Genomic DNA, 25,435 nt, shown 5'->3' on the forward strand with positions numbered 1-25,435 from the left:
TGGAACATTTAATTGGCTGGGAGGCACTTTCTCCATCTCAGAGTGTGTAGGATCAGTGACAAGATTTTTAAGGGGAATGAGGTAGATTTATGAACCAACCATTTTTGTGGCACAGTAGTTGAAATGACTATGTCCTCTTGCGATGAGGTTGATGTGTAATCAATAATTGCAGTATGCAACATGGCACCAAACAATACGTTTAAAAAAAAAGGTATGTTCATGGATGCAAATAACCAATAAAATTTACAATTATAAAAATGTATGTATTTTGTATTCATTATTATAGTATTGTGAACATGTAAACATGTTTAAGATGCTGATGTTCTCTAACACTAAAATCATCCAGACTGCTAAATGATATATGTATGATCAGCTGGACGTATTTGTTCAGGCATTCTTGAGTATCCTTTTTGTAATGTGCATTCCTCTTGAGAGTGACAGTTAGCAATGGCGAGTCATAAAATCAGCTTTCATATTTTAACTTTAGTTAGGCATGCAGCCAAACACCACTGCGTCTCCAAACACACATATAGCATTACCGCTCTTGTTTCTTCAGTCTTCACAAGTGAGATTAAAGTAGCCCTCTACTTGCTTAAGGTTGCACTGGTATCTTCCTGAGGTCTGACTCCAACCAGTCTGACAAACTGCAACTGACCTGAAGTCTGTTCAGAGAGTCCTGCAGGGGTGATCCAGTCAGCGTGCTGTTGATCTCTCTGGCCAAGCTGCAGCTGCCAGAACCCCCACCCACTCAAACACACACGCATTCATGTACACACCACAGCCGCCACTGCTTCTGATGATTATAAATAGCCAGCACAGAAGCAGCTTCAGTCGTGCGTATGTCCCCGGGACAGACGGAAAGAAACAGATTGTAAGCATATGAAGTGAGGGCAGTTAGCCATCACAATGACTCTATGCCAGACGGTGACACCACACCTGATGAAGCTCAACAAAAACAAGGTATCGTTGAGTGAGCAGAAGGCAGGTTTTGGACGTGTGATTTACTCTAGAGTCTATAAACAGACTTGAGCTTGGTTTCAGTGTGCAACAGTTTGTGTTTCACAGGGAAAGTCCAGCTCCCGCCAGTCATCCTCTTTAGCTTTAGCGATGCATCGGTACGTATGCCTCTTGAGCTGAGGTGGGGACCTAAATGTAAACAATTACACATAAATGCATCAGTGATTAGGGAGATGCCCGTTGTATATTCTGGTTACATCAGTGATGAATACTCAATGACGAGTTCTAATATAGGGACAAATTTGTACAAAATGTTTCAACTAAATATAATCTTGCTTTTCTGTCCTGATTTTCTATTTGCTTATGTGCCTAATATTTAATTAAAAGGCACATCTAACTGCTAGCTGAATTTCCCATTACTGATTTTTTTAATGTTAATTAATCTAGTAGCTGTAAATAATGACATCACTCTGGTTTGTCTCCATTACAGCCAGATCTGCTGAACTTCAAAAAAGGATGGATGACCAAGCTGTATGAAGACGGAATGGTAATTTTTATTTTTTTTTTTATCATCAGTAGGACTAAATGACCATCTGCTTCTCTCTCCTACTGAAGTAATATCACATCACATACATATAGCAGTGGTGAAATACACTTAATGGTGTCTTTTTCTTTTTTTTTTTTTTTTTCTCCTTAGTGGAAGAAACACTGGTTCGTCCTAACAGACCAGAGTCTGAGGTACTATAAGGACTCAATAGCAGAGGAGGTAGGACTTGTCTTCAAAGCGATTACGTTTTTTTTTTTTTTTGGATTGTTTATGTGAATAAATAGGCTGTTAACATGTTTTTTTTAATGTTGTTTTTGTTTTTGTCTTTTTACTTTTCCGTAGGCTTCAGAACTGGATGGTGAGATTGACCTTTCCACATGTTATGATGTCAAAGAGTTCCCGGTCCAGAGAAATTACGGCTTCCAAATCCTGGTGAGTGTTGATTCCTCATGTCATCGATTGTCCTGTGTCATTAATCACTGGTAAAGATGAAACTCATTGTCTACACAGTTTAGCTCTGCTGTCTCCTGCCAGTCTATAAACAGCCTTTAGACACCATGTGGTGCAACTTTAGGTATCAGGTTTGGCCATTTCTCTTTTTGAAACAGTTCATTGTCTGTCATGAAGGATGTCACTTGACTTGTCATCTCTCTGTGAAAGGCTGACATCATAGTGGTCTAAATATGCTGCAGCCGTCGCCAGCCCCGCTTGTCTCTCTGAAGTCATGTGCCTCTCATCCTTGACAATATGTTTACACAACCTCTTGCATTCAAAAGCCCTGTCATTGTCCACATTTGCTCAGTAACACTCAGATGTTAAACATTTATGCACATGGCAGTTTTACTCTGAACACTAATGGCACAACAGTTGTATGGATGCTGCTTCGAACCTACTGAGAAACTGCTTTTTTCACATAATCCTTTGGCTACTAAATGTTTTTATCACTTGCTGCTGGCAAAATACTTACTGGACCTATAAAGTGGATTGCAAATGCCATTGTTATCCATTCAATGACAGTGGGGGTTTTGTTCCTGCTACATACATATTTAAACTTGCCATACTAATCCTATATGAGGAGAGCAGTTGATAAAAGGTCATTTCTTTTGTTTACATTTGCTTGAAGCAGCTTCCACAGCTATTTGCTGGAGGAAGTCAGAAATAGAATAGTCAAAGGGATCGTTGTCTCTTTGGCTGAGAACAACATGGGTTTGGTGACGAGAAATTAATAACTCCAGTATTTATATCTACTCTCACTGCACCATGGCCAGCCCTGAGGGTGCTGACGTTCTGTTATTGGCATTTCTTCAGTGTAGAGTTAAATATTAGTTTAAATCCTGATGTCTGGAATGAAGTACCTGGTCTCTTAAACCTCATTACTGTGTCCTCAGAAGCTTTAATGTATAACTGTGGTCTTGCAGAAATCATGTAAATGCCACTAGAGGTCACTGTATATGATGATAAATTTATTGCAAACACAGCAAACCTGAGTTATAAGGCCAATGAGTGTAGGATACCTTTGTTTAAAGGCAGATATCCACTCTAAAGTGTATGTCTGTGTTTAAGTATTTATATAAGTGTTACATCTGCCTCAATTCATTTTTTTTAAGTCAGAGGCTATTAACATTACATGGTATTTGTAAAAATCCAAAATCTGAAAGTTGCACATAAATTATTAAAAATGTGTTGTTCAGTGTAATAGATTAGTGAAATAGTAAGTAGTAAAGCTGAAACTATTTTTATTGTAACATTTATTGAGTAAAATTAAAAAATATGAGCTTACAGCATCAAACAGACTCACTATATGCCAGTCCACTGAAAAGACCCATGTTGGGCAGATCTTAAGGTAAAGCCAGTGTATATTCAGTTTGTCTGCAATCAGAGTGGAAGAAAATCTAGCGAATCACAGCTAGCAGACTGGTAAGCAGATTTAATTTGACATCCTCTGTTACTTGTGATACTGGTCTAGATGGTGTTAAAAATGAAGCCTGAAAATACAGAAATATTCTCCTCAGCTCCATGTCAGTGTGGTGCTTTGATGCCCAACCATTATTAAACTGCTGATAAAACAGCCTTAGAGTACAAGAGAGTTAGACATATTTTGCATTAAAACTACTTTTGCAAATAGATATTTTAAAGAAGTTATTTAAGGGCATCAGTAAATGTACATTTTCTACAACTCTGGTTACAGTCAGTGAAAGAAGAGCTTGCACTGTGTGGGCAATTCCACAGCTGCATACATTTTTTTAAAGTGTCAAAAAGTCATTGTAATCGACATGTTAATGTCATGCCTGTCTGCTTTCAGTGTAAAGACGGTGCATGCACCCTGTCAGCAATGACCTCTGGAATCCGTCGCAACTGGATTCAGGCCATTATGAAGAATGTGCGACCCACTGTTGCCCCCGACGTCACCCGGTAATACCCGAAGAGGGTTAACACTTTAACCACTGGCAGATAAAACAACTCATTTTCTCACTTATTTTATCTCAATCCTTCTCTCCTCCTCACCTTCTCTTTCCTTCTTTCTCTTCCTCCCTCAACTGGCATTTTCAACCTGCTTCCAGGAAAAACATCTCTCTGAAACTATCCGTTCTGAAGCCCAGGTTGGAGTGCTTATGTGTTGAATATCTCACCCTCCTCAAACAGTGATGTAGTTGCTCAACAATGTCCGGCCCAGCGTGTTTGTCGTCCTACCCTATGTCATGTGATTGTTGAGTAATGTCGCCCTGTCGGTTGTGCCACTGTAGAGACACACACTGCAGTCACATCAACATACTAGAGAAATCCACCAAACCTGCCTTGATCAAGAGCAGAGACTGATTTTAATCATCACTATAATGTGACTGTCCACTCAGTAACTTTTGGAAATGCTCACAAAACAACCACAATATCATAACCGAAGCATAGAAGGATGGGACCTTGAGTGGATAGAGAGCTTGGATGTGAACATCTTTTTTTTTTTTTTTCTGGAACTGGTACAAATCAGCAGTTCACCTAAAGATTCTTTTAACTACCTAATCATTTATTTCAGTTTTTTTTTTTGTTTTTTTTTTAATTATTATTATATGGACTAATGCCTTTCAGATGGCTCATCACATATTATAATGTATACATGCTCTGACCCGCATTTACTAAGTCACACACTTTACTCTGCCTGTGTCTCTTAGGCAGCTCTCTCCAGAGGGAGAATGAGTGATATTTTTGGCATTTCTGCACAGACGCCTCTTTCTCATTCTTGAGCTCTGTCCCTTCTCGTTTTCCCCTTACTCACACTTCCTGACACCTCCACACAACATGGTAAAAATAGATTATTCCGTCAGGTCACTTTTTAAAAAAAGGTCTGCCCATCTACATTAAAAGTGCCAATCAGTGTGCAGTTTACTGCAAACATATTATTCACATTAAGCCATTATATAAATGGTAATAACATAGTAGCTAAAGGCTGGTGTCTGGCATTAGGCTTACAAAGTGTGCCTTATAAATGTTTTAATGTTAATGCTTGGACTTTGATGCACTCAACTGATTTATTTATTTATTTGTTGTAAATCAGGGTATCTGCAGGTCTTGAAAACTTGTAAAAATATTTAATTCAATTTAATTCAGTTTTCTCAAAAAAATGTCTTAGAAGGTATTAATTTATTTTACAAAAGTTTTTAACATTTTCTCTTGCAGTAATGTTAGTCATAAATTGTTTTTGTATCCAGACTCTTGGGAGACATTACACACTTATAAACAGAAAGTGGGATTGGTGAGATAGACAATTCTGCGCGCAGGAGGCTGGTCAGTACTATTTTGGGGAATTTCAGTCAGCACAATCAGGTTTCACTAATGCCATTTACAGTAGCTAGGAAGCTAATTGTCTCACAATGGGCAAGTGTCAACTTTAGCAAACTTAAATTTATTAATAATTTTCCATTGGTTAATCCATCAATCAATTCTATGCTGCTTATGCGGGTCCAGGTCACACAAATTGATTTTAATTATATCATTAGAAATGATTATTATATACAACATGGAAGTACTAAAAAAATGTGAAATAATAATAAACTAAACTGGCACTCAGTAGAGCACATACCTCCACCAGGGCGAAAAATGCCCCATCTTGCAATATTAAGGAAAATGATAAAAAAAATTCCTCGATCCGCCCTTTTAACAGGATCCACACCAAAGTTTAATGGGTTCTTCCCTAGCCCATGCCCCATCGCTCTACCATGTTTGGTGCAATTTGGTTCAGTACTTTTTGCGTAATCCCGCTGACAAATAAACAAAACAACAAAAAAAACCAACAGATAGACACGGGTGAAAACATAACCTCCTTGGCAGAAGTAATAATTCTAGGCCACATCGTCCCTACTGGTTTTCGATCATACTTTCCTACTTCAGCTGGTATGATTGTGAAACTTGTATTAAATTGCATTCCATGTGGTATTAACAATGTTTTTAAAAGTCTTAAATTTACTTTGGTGAACCCTGCAGAAACCCTGTAAATTCACTGTTAATTTATGCTCCACTACCAGATTTGTTTGCATTGCTATTTTGTCCAGCAAAGCTTTATGTAATAGTATTTATATCTCGAGTTGATGTAACTATAAAAGTTAATTGTCAAATTATGTTAAAGTTTGCCTGTGTATCTTTTTTTTATTTGCTGTGTTTTTGTTCATTTAGATCTCTCCCTGATGAGAAGATAAAAGCCCAAGTGATGTTGGAGCCGTGTCCACAGACCACCCCTGAGCCAAGCCCCATGCCTGAGGCCCCCAGTTCTGATGTCCACAGACAGCCAGTTGGCAGCAATGCCTCTGTCCCTCCCTCTGAGCCCCGTAAAAGCCGAGTTCGTGAGCGCAGACCGGAGGGCCGCTCTAAGACTTTTGATTGGTCTGAGTTCAAAATGGAACAGACAGAAAAGCCTGTGAAGGAACGAGCAGACACAGTCGATCTCAACTCATCATTCTCCACAACTTCCTCATATTGCTCTCCCTCCTCTTCGCCTTCCTCATTAATGTCCTCTCCTGTCTCCACCCCCTCGGTATCAGGTGCTCACCCACCTTCTATGGCAGAAGAAGCAGAAAAGGAGAATGTCATGAAGGGTGTCTCTCCACACAACACAACCAGTGCAACCCAAATGCCAAATACTGTTACTGTTACCGTAACTTCCACACTAAACACTATGCCACTGGTACAGCCATCAATGCCTGAAAGCCAAGAGCAAGGAAAGATGGAAGTAGACCACTTTATAGCCATGCATCCTGCTAGTGAAGATAAGGACAACAGAACCTCAGGTGTCCATGAAGAGATTGAGCAGCGATGGCATCAGGTGGAGACAACACCGTTAAGAGAAGAGAAGCAAGTGCCCATAACCACAGCTTTAGGAAACTCTGGTAACTCTGACAGATTGCCTGCACATGAGCTTGCTGCGCTGCTAGACAAAGAGGTGAGTTTACTGAATGTGGACATATAAATTATGTTTATTGTATCAGAGCATCTTGCGCCATTTATTAATATTTTTTCATTCTTGCTTTGCTCAGTTGGGACAGAAGCAGAAGGAGCTGGACCATCTACAGAAGCAGAACAGCCTTTTAAAAGAGCAGCTGGAAGATGCACTAGGAAGAGAACAGAGTGCCAGAGAGGGCTATGTACTGCAGGTACTACACTCACCATCCATCACACAGGATTAGTACATTTCAGAATTGACACCATGTACAAATAACATTGCAACATGTATTATGACAAAGAAATCTTGAGCATTAAAATATGTAAAATGGTATTGCAAGTTGTGCAATGTTGTATACATGTACTGGTCAAACGTGGGGCAGTAAATGTTGTGAACTGTACCACAGTACTTGATAGATTGTATTTTTGTTATACAGTTTACTGGTTCATGACAGGCTACGTGTGGCTACTGTAACTTATAAAATTCTACTAACAGGAGTGGGTGCTTATTTTCTGAAACTGTTACGCATGGTTGTGGTGTTCTTGGCATGAGTTTTCACTAACTGTTTTTACGGAGTTTCACATCTCCTGGGAAAACAATTGATTTGATCTGATATGCTTAAGGTAAGAAACTTGATTAATAGGCCTTGCGCTGTGCTTTTTCTCTCTGTTCATCTGTGCTTTGTCTGTGTCCCCTTTCCAAGCTTGATATCTGCATGCTTTTTGGTGTTTGAGAATTGCATACATTAACTAATTGCTTTTTGACATTGTACACATATTAATTATACTGTGAAATTATCACTGCGCCAGAATGGTCATTTTGTTGTATCACCTTTACTTTCTAAGAGTTGTTTGGCATGATTTTTATTTTAAAATCACAAGGTTTGTTTCGAGGGGTATTCATTTGCACCTTTCAATTTCCAAGTCACCTCTGAAAAAGCACAGTGGAAGCTTGGGAAAAAAGCACTGACCAAAAGAGATACTTAGTAAGAAAGGAGAAAACTTATTTTCCCTGTAACTCCCGAGATGTGGTTCTCCGTATATGGTAGGGGAAGTAAGGTGATGTCATTAATGAAACTGTCTCATCAATCTTTTTCAAGAGTGCAACACCCCCTTCCTCTTCACCGCACAGAGTGCCATGGCAACGCTTGCACAAGCTTAATCAAGATTTGCAGGGCGAATTAGAGACCCAAAAGCGCAAACAGGACCTTGCTCAACAGCAGATTCGGACACTAAAGAGAAGCTACACCGAAGCCCAGGATTCTGTAGACCGCCATGAGGCTGATATTCAGGCCCTGCAGGGTAAACTAGCATCTGCAATGGCTGAAATCTTAGCTAGTGAACAGGCTGTTGCCCGAATGCGCAATGAGCTCAAGCTAGAGCAGGAGCGTTCAAAGGAGCAAGAAGTGGAATATGGACGAAGTGAGGCCACCCTTCGAGCCCAGCTAAAGGACAGTGAGGACAGACTCCGTGAAGTAGAGGCCAGCCTCTTAGAGAGGAACCAGGCCCTTAGGCACCTGGAGCGCCAGCAGGCCCTGCAACGAGACCACGTCAGGGAGGTACAGCGGTTGCAGGAGAGGCTGCAAGAAGTGACTGCTCGACTAAGTGCTACTGAAGAGAGTCAAGCATTGAAGGAGGAGCGCCTAAGGAAGGAGCAGCATAGCATGCAAGAAAGTCATGAGAGGGAAAGACAGAATCTATGTAGAAGATTAGCTGAGGCTGAAACGGCACAGAAAGAGATGGAGGACAGTCTGCTGGAGGCTGAGCAGCAGGTAGAGGCTCTGTTAAGAGGGACGCAGACCTCAGGAGGAAAAGAATGCAGGGAGGAAATGTTGAAATTGCAAGAGGAGCTGGCCCAGAAGATTGACATGGTTGAGTCACTGAGGGAAAGTGTGCGTAGGCTAGAGGAAGAGAGAGGCCGTCTCACTTGCCGCTGTCAGGAGCTTCTTAACCAGATTGCAGAAGCAGACCGTGAGGTGAATAAGCTCCGCAATCGTCTGGAAACCGAAGAGGCTGATTACTACACCTTGGAACACTCATATGAGAGGGCTACCCATGAGTTTCAGAAAATGAGCCAGTTCCTTAGAGAAAAAGAGGAAGAGATCCGGCAGGCTAAGGAGATGTATGAGAGGCTGGTGGAACGCAAGGAAGAGGACCTAAAAGAGGCACTTATTAAAATGACAGCACTTGGCAACAGCTTGGAGGAAACAGAACAGAAGTTGCAAGCTAAGGAAGAGCTTCTCTGTCAAATGAGTGAAAACTCCTTAGATAAGGTTGAGCTCTGTAGTGCTGAAAAGGATCTGCAAGCCAAGCTTGTGGTTGCAGAGGACCGTATTGCAGAACTAGAGCAGCATCTCAATGCCCTGCAGCTGGGCTATGCCAACCTACACATGGAAAGACAGCAAATCCCAGAACAGAGCAAGAAGGGAAGGGTTAAAACATCAGCCTCCTTATCACCAAACATAGAGCTTTCACTTTCCCTTGATAATACATCCAAGACAGAGAACTCCCCAGATGATAAGGAGTCTAAAGCTAAGAAATCAAGGATACGTTTTTCTAGTATTCAGTGCCAAAAATACATCAGCTTAGAGGGCCTGGTCACAGGCCATGTGAGCAGTACTCTTGTAGACATGGGACAAAAAGCTGACCAAGATGTAAATGAAGACATCTGTTTAAATGAAGGAAATATCTCCCCTGATATCACATTCTCACAAACTAGTGACCCAGAGAAGTTTATCTCCATCATACATGCCCTAGAGACTAAACTGCTTGCCACTGAGGATAAGCTAAGAAACCTCACACAGAATCTAGAAGAGCAGCCATCCGCCCAAGCAGGAGACACGTCCAAGACTGATCTAAAGATGACAGAAAAGCATTACCCAGAGAGAGAGTTTAGCTGTGGAAGTGGGATACAGAGTAGTGCTGCCACTAAGCATTATGTGAAGGCCCTGGTGTGCGTGGAAAATAGCCAAGAGAAGGTCAGGGCTATTCTCCGTGGCTCTCATGATACCAGTGGTTCACAGCTACATTCACTGTCAGAGATAGAGAACGATTTGTTCAATGCATCACTGTACATCCGACAAGGACAAAAGACATCGGAAGAGAAACCACCGGTTGTCCATCAAAATCAAACTCCAGAGACTCTAGATAAAGAAGCTTTGCACCTCTTTGCCAAAACCTTGTCTTTTGAGGCAGTAGTTTTGAACAAGATGGCTTTGTTAATACAGACTTCAAAGTCTGACATCCTCCAAGCTCTTGCGGAGATATGGGAAGACATAGAGAACATTAAAAGGAGTGAAAAAGATTGCTTGGCTATAGTTTATGCTGATGTCTTGACCAGGAAGTTGATGTTAGAGAGTGCATTCTGGAAAGAATTGGAGAAAGCTGAGGCAGATGTTGCTAAATGCAAAGAAGGCAGTTTGTCAGCTGATGTAGATGTTGATGCCACAATCTTTAACACCTTCATTAAAGCAGAACTCGCCTATTCTATTCAAAACCTTAAACTTTGCTATGAAGAGAAATTCAAAATACTGAAAAGGGAGTTGACTGAAGCTCATAATAACCTACATCAAAGGGAAATGGCCCTGAAAGCAATTATTGAAGCTTACAAAAGGCCTGATTTGAGAAATGTAATAAAAGAAGTCAAAAATAACTTTGGATTTAGTAAACAAAAGTTAGCTGACATTCGTCCCCCTGAACTTGCTCCCTACATGGAGCAGATTGAAATGGAAGCAGCAAAAGACATGGCCGAGGAAATTGTAGACAGACACTTGGCTGGAGAGATGCACTCTTGTGGTGTCGACTCTATTGAAACACTCCAAAATGCACATGACAACCTGGCTAATGAGCTTCAGAGACAAGCAGCAATCCTCCATAAGTATGCTCAAGAGATAGAAAGTGGTGGAAACCATCCTGCACTGGCTAAAATGATCCATGCTCTTTTTGGGCACCAAACTTCACATAATTTCACAAGTACTTCTCTTTGTATGCGTGAAGCCCTTATCCAGGCTCAAGTGGCTTATGTGGCATGCAGGTTACGGACCATGCATGAGCAAGAGTTGGGCTGGTGTAAACAGACAAGTCAGAACATGGATGCTCTTGTCCAGCAGCATGCCCGCAATGTCAGTGCAATCCAAGAGAAACACGAAGCATCCTTACAGGAGGAACGCCTGAGCTTCACACAGACAGTGGCCACTCTCCAGATGGAGAACCAAACACTAAAGAGTGAAATTAGCAAACATGTGAAACAACTCTCCCATCAGCAGGAGCAACTGGCTCTCCTGGAGGAGCATTACCAGAAGGACACTGAAGAGCTGAATCAGATGCACAAGAAAGAGCTACGCCAAGCAGAGGAAGGCCTTGCTTCGACAGAGCTGGCCCTCATGGAGACAATGGTTGACAGTCAATGCAAGTTACAGGTTCTGTTAGTGGACATGGACACCATGAAGGAACAGCACGAGAGTCACGTGAGGAAACTGGAGTTGCAGTTTGAACAGAGGTTCTGTGAGCTCCAGCACATCCACAAAGAGGAGATTGAAAAGTTGCATTCCCAATATGTGGAAAACATTCAATGTGTCAAAGAGCACCTGCAGGACAAAAAAGGCCCTGAGGTTTCACACTCGACATCCAGTGATGAGGCCATAATACCAATGGAAGAGGAAGAGCAGGGGAAGGGGGATGATGCACAAAATATGTCAGAGGTGGACTCCATGGGGGTTCTGAAGGACCGGATCCAGGAGCTGGAGACTCAGATGAACACCATGAGGGACGAACTAGAGAACAAGCACGTCAAAGGAGATGTGGCCAGCCTGAGAGAGAAATACCAGAGAGACTTTGAAAGTCTTAAGGTTTTTGCTCTTTCAATATTACCTTAGTGAATTCTTTTTTTAAAAGTGATAGAGTAGTAGATAAATAGTAAAATAACCTTGTGCTTTTGTTTGTCAATCTACTAATATTCACTGATGATTTGGAATTGGGAAATGGTGTGATTTGAGAATACTTGTACATTTTAAAACTGAAACCTGCATCATTGGGCGTGCAAATTGTGACATGGTTGTAACTGGAGCTTTTACGGATATCCCTAAACTACTTTTTTTGTTGCTGTTGTTTTTCCTCCAATACGAGTCCTTTAGCCTTTTAGCGACATTAGCAGTGTGGTTCTACAAATGGCATTGTTGGTCAGCCAGTCTGCCACTTTGGTCCAGACTGAAAATCTCTGCACATATTGGATGGATTAACATGGAATTTGGTAGACTTTTATGGCTCCCAAAGGATTAATCCTACGGTGGTGATGGTGATCACAGTAAACATTATATTTGCTAATAATCAGCATGTTAGTATTGCAATTGTGATTATGTTGGCATGCTGACATTAGCATTGAGCCCAAAGCCTACGGCCTCACGGAGTTGCTAGCAGAGTTGCTCTTATTAAATATTATTCTTTTATATTTATCTATTACTTTCTGTGTAATATGCCGTAGTTGCAAAGAGCAGGCTTAATCCGCAGTAAACCCAAATTAAAATTATCAAAGCAATTAGAAATACAGTTCTACATTAAAAACATATAGCATATGTCACAGTTTGAGATTTTTTCTATGATATTTTGTATAATGTCTCAATAGTGTTCCCATTGACACTCATACTTCAGTGGAGGAATGAGTGTCAACGTGGATCTGTTGTGGCAGGAAGGTTTGGTCCTGTGGATCAGTTTGGGACATCCCTAGTAGTTTTACATAATGAAGCAAAGGCAATCCGTTACAGGTTGTCACCACTTAAGTACATTGTTGACTGTTAAAAGTCTAAAATGTCTGACTTGCTTCCAACATTGCTTCTTCATTTGGGCATCAATAGACATACCATTTCCCACATCCAATAATAGAGGGAAGTACAGTCTATTAATAACAAAAAAGCAGCCTCGCTGGAACAGAATTTCATTGCTTTAACTTACTCTCTTACTAACATAGGGCTTTAGATCATAAAAAGCTTGTGTGGCTTCTATCACTGTTTTTGCATGACACACCATGTAGTGAACTAGCATAGATATTGCACTGAATCTATAGTCACAAATTAAACTATAGGAGGTAAATTGTGTGCAAAATTAATTATGTGATGACAGACGTTTGACCCTTTCTTTCTGTAGGCCACATGTGAACGTGGCTTTGCTGCAATGGAAGAAACGCACCAGAAGGTGATAGAAGACCTCCAGAGGCAGCATCAGAGGGAGATTTCCAAACTTATGGAAGAGCGAGAGAGACTTTTGGCTGAGGAGACGGCTGCGACAATTGCTGGTAAAGAAATTAATTCTACCACCACCCATAATTGTATACTGTAAAGAAGACTGTCATGCAATAATTAAATGTGTATGATCTATCTTTAATGTAGCTATTGAAGCTATGAAAAACGCGCACAAGGAGGAACTGGAGAAGACCCAGCGCTCCCAACTTACTGGACTAAACTCTGACATCGATGAGCTTCGCCTACAATACGAGTAAGTTTTTTCGACAAGAACATCAAAACCATCATCTGACTTTTTCTTTGATTTAAAAACAAAAATGTAAGAGATTCAGGTGTGCAGAGGTAAAGCTTGAAAGTCAAATACTGAAAACACTATTAAGGTTGTAACTTACCTTTGAGATTGACCTCATTTTTATGTCTTTGGTGGGTGGTCAAAGAATCCATACAGCCTGTTAACCCTGTGTTGCAGTAAGGACAACTGTTGAAACTTAGTCTTGTGAAACTTTTGAAATGGCTCATGGGAATATAACATGATGAAAGGTTCCGTTCTCTTTTATGCTGGGAAAAACAAATTTGGTAAACATCAGAAGAGAACTCAGGTTGATCATTTGATGATCTGACTGCCTAGGGAGGAGCTGCAGTCCATCCAGAGAGAACTGGAGGTGTTGTCAGAGCAGTACTCTCAGAAATGTCTCGAGAACGCTCACCTGGCCCAGGCGCTGGAGGCCGAGAGGCAGGCCCTCAGGCAGTGTCAGAGAGAGAACCAGGAGCTAAATGCTCACAACCAGGTTTGAATGCACATACTGTACATCCACATACACATACAAAAACATTTCTGTCCACAGAAATACAGCATACCTTTATTCTGTCAAGCAGGAATTAAATAACCGACTGAGTGCAGAGATCACTCGGATGCGCTCCTGTTTCAGCGGGGAAACGGCATTGTCACCTCTTACCCAGGGCAAAGATGTGTACGAACTAGAGGTATGTGTAAACACACAACATGCACAGACACATTCACACACTCATGATTTGCTCTTTAATCTTATGAGTGTCTGTATCCATCTTGTAGGTGTTGCTTCGTATTAAGGAGTCAGAGATCCAATACCTTAAACAGGAAATCCACTCTCTGAAAGATGAACTGCAGTCTGCTTTAAGGGTAAGCAAAACCACTGGTAATGTATTGCCAACAATTTATTGAAGGGATGTACCTGTACTACTTCATGTCTTTTAACAAAATTCAAAAACCAAGTTGTATCACTGATTTTCATTTCACCAGGACAAGAAATATGCCACAGACAAATATAAGGACATATATACAGAGCTCAGCATCGTGAAAGCAAAGGCTGACTGCGACATCAGCAAACTGAAGGAGAAACTGCTCATTGCCACAGAAGCTTTAGGCGAGAGGACTGTCGATGGAACAGTCACATCTGGATACGGTAAGTAGCACAAGTAAAATTTTCTTCTTATTAAATCCTGATTGAATCCAATTAACCCAATTTTTATTTGCACTGCCGGAGATTTTTGTCAGTACTGCGACCATTCAGGACTGATGTAATGACAACTAGTTCTGTTGCAACTCAGTTTCAGTTTAACATCTTTCAAAAAGCATAACCAGTGTAGCTGTTAGTTTGGATATGTATCAGTTTTAGGGCGTGGAAATTATACTTGTGATACTATTATGCTACTTGAGGTTAATGATAATAATGACAAACCTTCAGTGTTTTGTTTTTTTTTGTTTTGGTTTTTTTTTTGTTTTGTTTTTTTTTTTTTTTTAGATATCATGAAATCAAAAAGTAATCCAGATTTCATTAAAAAAGAACAATCAACAACCTCCAAGCAACTGAGAGGCATAAGGTCAAAGGTGAGTGTCAAATTTAATAAAATAGTTTTTTCTCTCCCCTAGATACAGGCATTTTGTCTCAAATTCAAACCCACAAACTCTAAAGCTACCAGTCCATTTTGCTTTGTGTGACATGGTGTTTCAAGGTTTTGTTGTGCAGACTTTATCACTGTTAATTGCTACAACTCAGCCACCAAATACTGTAGAAATGTGTTCCAGAGCTGGTTGGTCACGACATTGTCCTTGAAAGTCTATTGTCCCGTAAGTTTGTCATCTGTCTGTTTTGTCCATCAGTCTGTCACTGAACAGGTCTCATGGGATAGCTGACACTCCCATTGTGGGGTGATTCCCCCCCCCCAACCCCCACCCCAAGATCTGCTGTAGGTATAGCATGACTTAGAGCAAAGCATGCCCTCACCACCCTCGCATGATCTCCCCTATCCCCACAACCCTTCTTTTTTGCCCCAACCTGCACCACTAAAGCTGACTGTAGTGGCCACCCCTCACTTGAATATCACAGGTGTGAGCATTAACAGTTCTTCTACATTCCTTGCCCGTACAGTACACTTAAAAGAACAGCTCGTCATTTTGGGAAATATACTTATTTGCATTTTTGCCAAGAGCTAAATGGGGACATCAATACCGCTCTCAAGTCTTTTCAGTAAATATGAAGCTACAGCCAGAAGCAAGTCATCTTAGCCTAGCCTAAAGACTGAAAAGGGAGGAAAAAACTGTAGCCACGTTGGATAAATACACCCACCAGCCCCTCTAAATCTCACCTATTAACCTGATGTATCTTGTTTGTTTTAATACATACATCCATCCCTGTTTCCAGTCACTCTGCTAAGCTAAGTTAGCCGGCTGCTGGCTGTAGCTTCACTTTTAGCGTACAAACATGAGTGGTATCATCTATCTCATGGCAAGTCAGCAAGTAAGTGAATTTCCTGAAATGTCAAACAGTTTTTTTAATAATCCAACACCTAATGAAATAGTGTTTTGGCTCAGTCCTATTTGATTGTTATATTTACAGTCTCACCCGTGTATTGCCGCAAATGTTTTGTTTGAGTTTGTAATAGTGTGAATATCAGGCTTGATCATCAATGGACAGTCCTTTTTTTTACGCAACACATCTCATATATTCCAAAACTGTTTTGCTATATTAATGTAAAAACCTCTGTCCTCTTTTTTGTCTGTCTGTGAGTCTTTGAGTCATCAGTGTTTAAATTTATTTGAGCGTTGTACTCTTGTGTGGCATGACCATATTGCAGCATAACCACTTTTTCTTGCGTGTCTTATATTTTGACCTGAATTTAAGTATGTCATCCAGAGCAGAAAAATCTCTGGGAGGGACAGCTGCCTAGCATAAAACACATCTATTTTGTGGTGTCTGTGTGTGTTTGTGTTTTTTGTTTTTTAAAACTTATTTTTCTGCCCACATTTGCCCTTACCATCTGTTAAAAATAATTTACTTTCCTTTTCTTATCTTTCAACAGAGCCTGAAAGAGGGACTAACTGTGCAGGAGCGCATGAAGCTTTTTGAGGCAAAAGATTCCAAAAAGATTTGAATATCAAGAATCTGAAGTTTTGGTTTTTTTTTTCTTTCCCGGCCTTTGTTTTTGGCGCGATTGCTACGGCCGTGCCAGCATCAGCCGAAGACTCTTATAGGAAATCTAAAAAAAATCTATAAAGGTCGATTCTTAACATAGACCTGCTGCTTCCATGCCTCTGATAAGTTGTCATATATTTGTCTAATTTTTTTTTTTTTTAATTACTAGTAAAGCATTATACTGAATCAATCCTGTGTTAGATTCCTTTTAAAAAAAATCCATAGATGTATAATCTGTCCAAGTTGGAGATGTGTCAAATAAGCTGTGAGAGGGATACATAACAGCATTTTTATTGATCCTCCAAAATGCCAAAACAGACAGCAATACACACTATGACTAATATATATTTCCCAATATGAATTAGGTATCTGCTGTATTTTATTATTGTTACAGTTTCTATATCTAATAATTTTTAATGTGTTTAATGTTTCACCAGTTCTGTTGTACATAACTACTGGATATATGTAAGAGTATGGTTTGCTGTTTGATTGTCGGGGCATCTGCTGTACTATAACTATGGTTTGAGTGATAGTAGAAAACAATGTGATGCTTAACTTGCTTGTGTATGAGAGTTTTATAAAAATGGAGTGTCTGTGTGTGAAGGGGGGAAAGGGGGGTGGGATTGCACTTATCACTTGACTACTTGAGAGTTTTGTTTTTTTTGTTTTGTTTTTGTTTTTTTTGGTCTCAAATTGGTGTAGTGACTTCGACTCAATTATTGCAGTGCAACCAAAACATCCAGAATTCTGTCAAACTTAGTGAACAGCGGTGGCTTGTTAGTGATACTGGATTTTTCTTTTTTTTTTTTTTAATGTTTCTTAAAACCTGAATTTGTGTTTGCTCAGTTTTGATTTGGTGTGAAAATATCATCTCATAAAAACTGAAACTATACAACTTTGCATGACTGTACAGTATAATTTGAATTGCGGAATGATCATGTTGCCTCATTTTCCTACTTTATGCTTTAGTGTGGAACTCTTAACACTAATAAGCTTGGCTTTGCAAGTCCTACTGTTTAGGTGTTGAGATTGAAATGTTTTACTGTAAGCGGCAGTCTTGAAGCACTTGGCCCAATCCCTGACCTCTCACTGAAATCTAGTTTTGCCTCAACTGAGTGAAGAATATAAACATCCATGAAACTTGTGCAGCTATGGATACACACTGTATAGTATTCAAACCACGCCTTGTATATATATGCTACACGGAAGACTTCCGTGTTTTTGTTTTAAACTTGTACCTTGCTCACTAGCTCTATATGAAATATATATATATGAATATTTTTTATTTTCATTTGAATGTATAACGTCAAATAAATGAAGTGTTTGGAAATCTTCCGGTAGTGTTTTTTCCAAACATCCACATTTGGGCTAACTGGTGCCCTGAAACAATTTAAGTCCTTGAAATATAGCAGTAAACATCAAAAGTGATGGAGACCAGTATCAGAAAGTAAAGGGGAGCATCACTGGTTTTTGGAAAGTAATGAAGTACACTTAAGTGCTGTGCTTAGGGACAAATTTGAGGTACTTATACTTTCAAGTATTTAAATTTCATATGACTTTGTACTTCTAGTCCACTACATGTTAGAGAGAAATATTGTGCTTTTTTTACTTAACCATATTTATCTGACAACTATAGCTACCGGTTACTTTTCAGACTAAGAATTCACCTTAAGACAAACACAAAAAAAGAAGAAACATATGACAAGCTTATAACCTTACCCCATCCTCATGTTTCAGATGTCCATAAGTTGTTAGCAGTCCCGCCAAAGAGCATTTTCCCCTCTAAACTTCACAGATGGTTTCATTTAAGAAAATAAAAACTTAGAATAATTCACAGAAAAGCAGATTTCAGAGAGAAGTCCTACAAATGGACTTTTCTCTGAAGTCCAGATCTGTGTGGCACCACTCACTGGTGTGGCGAGAGCTGTCGATTGCTGCATCGCTGTTCTCCACGACAACAGCGCCGGGGCAGAAGTCTCTGGTGGAGGCACAGTCTGAGCCTCTGTGCACCAGCAGCTGGCCTCTCTAGACTGGGCACCAGCTGTCCCATCACCCAGGCCTCATCCTGTGGGAAATTAAGGCATCGTACTGGACTTTGGGCCCTGCTGCCCCCCTTCGTCCACGTAGCTTTGCCCTGAGGATGAGCAGCAGGTAGCGCATGGCAGGGCCCTCTGTGTGCCAGGCCAGACACAAAGATACAAACAACACATCCATCACAGAGCAGGTGATGAAGAGAGTGAAGGAAACCTGTTCGTAGGAGCAGGCTTTAACATCAAACTGCCAGAGGTAGGGAGATCTCCTGTCCTTGTCACACTGGAGGTTGTACAGATAGGACACCTGGAGGGAATTTAAGAGGAAAAAACAAGAAAATTGTAACATTTGAACTGTCTAAGAAATTTATAGCCATGCACATTTAGTTGATTTATAAGAGATTAATAATTGTCACATGGTCTGCAGCTTCTGTACCTGTGTATGAGTGTTAAGGACAGCCCAGCTCTTGAACCAGGCATTACCACAGTTACAGGTTAGTGGGTTTTCTGTAACGTCCAAAATACGCAATCTGGAAAACCACAAACATACACCAAGGTTGACTGCCATTAAATTCAAATTCTTACAAAACATCTGTCACTGGTGCAGGTAAAGTATTCACAGAAGCAGTACATAAATTCAAATCTGTTTCTCATTCATAAGCACAACACACTTACAGTATGTCATTTGTACAGTGATCGTCCTTCTAGTTTTGTGATACAGATGTTGGACAGAGTTTATCTAGCGAGGAGGATATGAAATCAAAATGTTTTTATGACTGCTCCTCTGTCAGCTTAAGAAAATAGAGGTTCTAGTGAACTGTTTAATGAATGCATTGGAAAATATGACAGGCTGTTTTTGTAGCCAGCATAGCTCACTGGGATGGTAAATATTTATGCTGTACTGAGTGTCCTGAAGCCCCAGAACGTGTTGAAACAGCATAGTGTTTATATTCACACTTTTTTTTACTATAGGAAAGGAAATTAAATTTAGGTGTTCCTGCATAAGACAGACATTACGGGGTTGGTTAGATCAAGTTCTTCACCTAAGGAGTAAAGGAAACGTTACTGTTTTTCAGCCTAGGCTTCATTAAAAAGTTGTTTCCATGTGTTCTATGATCATGTATAGGACAATTTCCCTGATAGTTTTAATTAACGTCTATGCTCAGCTTTTCACATTCTGACAGGGTGATCACTGAGGTTCTCAAAAAGCCACGATAAATTTAGTGTTGAAAAAGGGGAAACTTTGAATTGACATTATTTTGCCGAAACTTCTGCTTTTAGCTCAGATATTCCTACCACCACCTCTAAATCTCGCCAATTTTATACTTTGCTCGTTTCATCCGTACAAAACCCAAGGTGTAAAAGGTTGAAGTTTTACATGGGCTACGTGCTGTCTTATTTCTGGGCTGGGCGCAGTGACTTCTTGGCATCTTGTTACACCATTAAGTTTGCCAGGCAAACAGTGGAGACTTTAGGAAGTTACTGTGCCTGGGTTAGAAATAGTCTAGCACATAACCCAGTGTAAAACCACAACTTGGCATTTTTACACTATTTTTTTTTCCCCACACATTAGAAAAACTTAATATAACATGTTCATTAAGAGGTGCTGGTAGATGGATTTTGTTACCACCAGACAGAGCCATGCTGGCTATTTCCCCTTCAATAACGGCAGCTGGTTGTAGCTTGAGATTAATCTTACTGACATGGTCTCAACTCATCTAACGCTCAGCAAGAAAGCGAATGAGTGTATTTCCCAAAATGTTAAACTATTCCTTTGAGAGCTGCTTTCAAGATATTTCAGTAGCTCCTCTATCTTGGCAGAGCATCCAGCATCATTTTGTCCACAGTGCGGAGACGGTTTGACTGGAATTTGAGAATCTCCAGTGTATTATCTGGAGGCAACAGGTTAGCAGGCAGGGCATCAAGTTCTGCCCTGTACAGAGTCAGCTTCTGCTGCCTTTTCAGCGGGGACAACACTGCACTCAGATTGGTTGTTTTCATAACCACTCCAGCTATGTACAGGTACTTCAAATTCACCAGAGGAACAAAAGCTTCAGGATGGAAGTTGACCAGGATGCTGTGCCCAATGGCAACTGAAGTAAGCTGACGTTGACCTTGGAAGAAATGAGGCCCAATATTCCCAATGCCCCGACCTCCAGGCCCCTGGTAGTTCATCTCCAGTTGCTCCAAAATGGACATGGAAGATAGAGAGAGATACAGAAACAGAAAGACGGATTTATTCACACAGTGCAATACTCTTCTCTTACTGATCAGGAAGACCATATAACTGCCTCAAAGAAATGCATTTACCTCCAGAGAAGTAAGGTTGATGAAAGATGAAGATCTAAAATGCAGGCGGTTATTGTTCAGAACAAATATCCTCAAATTTATAAGTCCAGACAGTTGGTGTGAGCCTCTTGATGCGGATCCCAGGTCCTATGGATCCTATGGAAGTCCAGGTATCTATGGATTAAAATATGTGTTAAATTAATGGACAGAGAGGAAAGATGAATGCATAAGAGGAGAATCATGAATACCTGAGACTTGTCAGGTCTTGGAAGGAGCCATCTGCAGCTTGCTGAAGGGCTTCTTTGTGATGTATTTCAGCAGGTTGAACTGTAAGTAGAGCTGCTCAAGTTGGATGAGGGCACTGAATACCTTTGGTGTCAACTCAGTGATTTCATTTTTAAGGAGAAAGAGATGAGTCAGCTTCTTCAGGGGGACAACCCAGTTTGGGTCAATGTCACGTATTTTGTTACTGTCAAAACTCAAAAAGGTGAGATCGGTCAGGCCTTCGAATGTGTCCTGCTGAATGACGACCTTATTTTGATACAACTTCTTGGTAACTGTCAAATGTAGTGTGATATATCTGCTCCAACCCACTGTCAATGAGATAAAGTCTGCTTATATTCCCTTTACCCAGCGACAAATGGGACATATTTCCAAGGTTTGCATCCATAATAATGACCACTGGTGGTGCAACACAGTCAAGCAGGCTGGAGTTATGTTGGGGTAGCCGGGATCCTTTCAGGTCAACCTGTATAAAGTTAAATTGACATCCTATTTCTTTGAAGCACATTTTAAAAAAACATAGATTTTGCATAGGCAAAGAGAGTACACATACCTCTACTCTCTCAAGTTGGTCCATTCCTTATAGTACTCCACAGACAGTCAGAGGAGATTTCTCCACAAAATGAGAAAATGCCACCCGAGAGAGAGTCCTCTTTGTCTCCATACAGAGTCCCACCAGCGCTTCTGCTTTAACTCTCTGAAGAAGCAGGCTCTTCAGCCTGGGGTTGTAGGCAAAAACATCTACCTGCAGCTCAAGCTTTGCGTTGTTGGACAGCCTGATGCACTCAAGGTCAGGGAAATAGCTCACATTTACCCCCTGGATGTTGTTTGCAAAAAGATCAAGACACTTAAGAGTGGAGGAGCTGCCAGACTCGTCACAGCTGAAAGAATTGAGCATGTTGAGAGACAGATCGACTTCTTGAATCGCTGGAAGGTAATTAAAGATACCTGGTGAGATTGCTGCAAGTATGTTGTAGCACAGAAGACGTGTTCATAGCCTGGTGAGTCCCTCAAAGGCAGTGGAGAGGATGCTGGAGATGTTGCTGGTAAGGTTGAGACGATCCAATACATCCAGGCCTCTGAATTCTCCTCCTTTTAGAGATACCAGCTGGTTCTGGCTCAGGTCCAAGTTTCCAAGTCCGAGCACCTGGCTGAATTATCCAGGTGGGATGACTGTGATCTTGTTCTTGGACAGGTTGATTGTTGTTATGTTATCAGGGATCATGCGAATGACTTCAGAAACATTGGCAATGTTCTGGTTGAGGCACCACACGATGTTGGTCTCGGGGTAGTTTTGAGAGCAGCCTCGAAAGCCAAAACCGAGGCAGGCTAAGGTGTTGAGCAGAAGCAGGACCAGGAGCGCTTGCACCATCTTTACTTGAAAGCAGCTTTGGTACAAACTGCACAGAGGTCGGACCAAAGAAATCGCAAAAATATGTTAAGAAGGGAAAAGCCAATGAGGAAGTTAAAAAAGAATCTAACAAGGCAGCTACACTGAAATTTTCTTAAAGAGACAAAGCACTTAAATCTGCAATAATAATTATTATTATTATTATTTTGGCCCCTTGTAGGCAGCGGAAACGAGTTGTGAACACAACACTGACATATCACCTTTGGCCCATTGTCATGTTTTTGGCAGCCTGATAAATGTAAGCCCAATATTCACCCTCTTTTAGCTCTTTGCATGATGCTCCACTATGTTCCTCAGCTAGTTTCTATCTGTGTCTGTCTGTCGTTTGGTTCTGAACAGGTATTGTACACTGGATTTATGGAGCTTTTTCACTGAAAACAGCTGCCTGCTGCGCCCAAAAACAAAACTATGAGAGTAGTGAGAGTGAACCAGAACAATTAAGTTAGGGCCAGAGAGTTGAACTGAAACTTACTATAAAGCTCCATAAAACCAAAGGGAATAGCAGAGTCTCGTGATTTTTCTTTCTAGGTTCATCATTATGAGCGACCCCATTATCATTTGATACATTGTTATTTAAACATATTAAATAAATAAATATTAAAAGATTGACTATAGCAGCTTTAATGTTTAGGGGTTTTAATGAATGCAGCAACATGTAGATACAAGCAGATATGAACAAGAGTGGAAGTAATCAATTGCAGTCTCTTTTTTTTGATAAATGACTGACCTTTTCCTGTAATTGCAAGTTCTTGAATTGTTTGAGTCATTATTGAAATGAAAATTTTTTTCCTTATTTACTTTCAAGCTTTGTTTTATTAATCCAAATTGAAATATTAAATAACAGCCATTCTACAGAAATAAGCACTGCATTAGTCGTAATATAGTCAATATGAGGAGGAAGATTTACAGTGAATGGTCATTCAAACAACAAGAGAACACTGCCCTCTTTTGTAATGATCATTATTTTTTATCCAATAAAAATCTTGTACCTCTCTGCCCTTCCTAATTGCATGGGGGGGGGGTCACCTTTGATGATATTAAATTGATGTGACTTTTGCAGCGGTAATTTGAAAAGACTTATTTTCTGCTTTTTCTTTTTACTGTATGTTCCTTCTCTCACTTACTTAAACTTCGTTGTTACATTTTCCATGCATTGTGTATTTAAACCAAATACATAAATTATCTTTAAATGTGTGTAAGTTTGAGTACTTCCTATTTTAAAAGCAGGCAGTTCTCTGGCTTTGCATGTTTATCTAAATAAATCAGTCTCTTTTTGACGAAGGATGTTGTGTACGGCTCACTGTATTCACACCTCTGAAGGTAGTTCTCGTATTGGTCAGGTGCCTGTAGTAAGAATGACTGAGTGTCCGATGACTGAGAAAATGCAGCCAAAGGAGAGTACCAAGACTACCACCGACTGCCCCCATGACTTTAAATTTTTTGTACACATGAGGGAGCTATTACGCAGGTCGTAGTTTTACTGGCGTTACAGTACGAAGCAATAGTCCAGATAGAGCAGAAAACCTTTAACCAGTCAGGGGCATTTTGCTAATTTGCAAACATTAAGATACTATTAAGATATTGCCTTTTCACGGGAGTCACCATCAAGAATCCATTGGTGATCTTAAACTGGTTACAAAAACCTCTTGCTCTTTAAAGTATTGCAGGATCTGCATTAATAAAACCAAATACATTTTTTTAAAGTTCTACTTTACCAAACCAAATATTTCTATTTGTCTTTTTTTTTTTTTTTTAATTTTATTTGCTCTGGTGCATATATTCAATATTTCTGTCTGACACTTTTAACATTTTTTAAATATATACACATATTGTGTATGTGTGTGTATGTGTGTGCGTGTGTATTATATATAACACGTTAAATTCAAAATATTTGCAAGAACTTGTTTGAATATGGGCTTTTTTTTTTCTGGTAGAACACTGTAAAATTGCAGTGTGTTTTTTTGTAAAAACTCAATTAAGATATTCAGCCAATATCAAATATAAATTGAAAAAATACAGTTAAAAGGAGCAGACAGGCATTTTGACCTCTTCGGGCTGAACATCCACTGGTGGCTCTTCTGGTCCTGGCAGCTGACCTTTGCCACTGTGTCTGGGTGTGAGGTGGTGAGGATGCGGAGCATCCCAGTGGCGGGTTCTCATCCTGGGGGCAGACAGGTTTTCCTCTGTTTAGTCAATGTAGAGCTCGACCCCGGGGGTCCTGACCTTTGCAGGGGGACTCTTGGATTCAGGAGCAGAGGCACAGGTAACCTCGCTGACGGTGATTTAGCTTAAGGAACTACTTCACCTTTAGCATCGCCTCCTGACTATGTCAGGACAGATAGGGGAGAGTCAGGTGGAACTGCCACTACGGATCTGAATGTCTCCTATTTCGACTCTAAATGATAATGATTGCGATGATAGCATTTGGCCCCACATTCTCTCCCACAGGGACTGAACAGCAAAGTGATGAATTTATGTTCAAACAATATTACAGTGAGTTTTTCCCTCTACACAATTTAATCAAAATCTATTATCATGTCCTTATTTCGTGTTTCTTGTCCCACTTTTTGTTCCCATTTTCCCTTTTATTGTTCCACTTTCATAAAAAGAATGAAACGCTTTGTTTTTTTACTGAGTTTATTCAAAGAAATACAGTGTGTTTAATACATTTTATTTGCATCAAGTGAAATGATGCAGCCCAACATGACATCATCCATAAAAAAACATTTACCCTTTAAAACATTTTACTTACATTTATTGTAATTACAATATTTACAAATCAATTCAAAGGATTGTCTCTCAGCATGATT

At 40.2% G+C, this 25,435-nt stretch overlaps 1 protein-coding gene and 1 pseudogene across 4 annotated transcripts in view; one reads left to right on the top strand and one right to left on the bottom strand.

The window, feature by feature from the left end:
- Positions 1–17,927, top strand: part of si:ch73-103b11.2 (early endosome antigen 1) — a 49,506-nt gene extending 31,579 nt beyond the window's left edge. For 3 of the 4 annotated variants that reach the window (XM_040134526.1, XM_040134528.1, XM_040134529.1), the window contains 16 exons: positions 1,448–1,504; positions 1,655–1,723; positions 1,847–1,936; positions 3,807–3,916; positions 4,066–4,104; positions 6,167–6,929; positions 7,024–7,140; positions 8,029–11,775; positions 13,067–13,214; positions 13,309–13,414; positions 13,790–13,949; positions 14,038–14,145; positions 14,234–14,320; positions 14,441–14,603; positions 14,943–15,028; positions 16,501–17,927. In XM_040134526.1, the coding sequence (XP_039990460.1) occupies positions 1,448–1,504; positions 1,655–1,723; positions 1,847–1,936; positions 3,807–3,916; positions 4,066–4,104; positions 6,167–6,929; positions 7,024–7,140; positions 8,029–11,775; positions 13,067–13,214; positions 13,309–13,414; positions 13,790–13,949; positions 14,038–14,145; positions 14,234–14,320; positions 14,441–14,603; positions 14,943–15,028; positions 16,501–16,572 (5,922 nt within the window). In that variant the 3' untranslated portion in view covers positions 16,573–17,927. The remainder of the gene's footprint in view (positions 1–1,447; positions 1,505–1,654; positions 1,724–1,846; positions 1,937–3,806; positions 3,917–4,065; positions 4,105–6,166; positions 6,930–7,023; positions 7,141–8,028; positions 11,776–13,066; positions 13,215–13,308; positions 13,415–13,789; positions 13,950–14,037; positions 14,146–14,233; positions 14,321–14,440; positions 14,604–14,942; positions 15,029–16,500) is intronic. The other variant, XM_040134527.1, reaches the window with a different exon arrangement.
- A 534-nt stretch (positions 17,928–18,461) lies between these two features.
- LOC120794694 lies at positions 18,462–22,586 on the bottom strand (annotated as a pseudogene).
- Between the last annotated feature and the right edge of the window lie 2,849 nt (positions 22,587–25,435).

The sequence above is a fragment of the Xiphias gladius genome, chromosome 9 (assembly GCF_016859285.1).
Source record: "Xiphias gladius isolate SHS-SW01 ecotype Sanya breed wild chromosome 9, ASM1685928v1, whole genome shotgun sequence".
Taxonomy (NCBI): Eukaryota; Metazoa; Chordata; class Actinopteri; order Istiophoriformes; family Xiphiidae; genus Xiphias; species Xiphias gladius.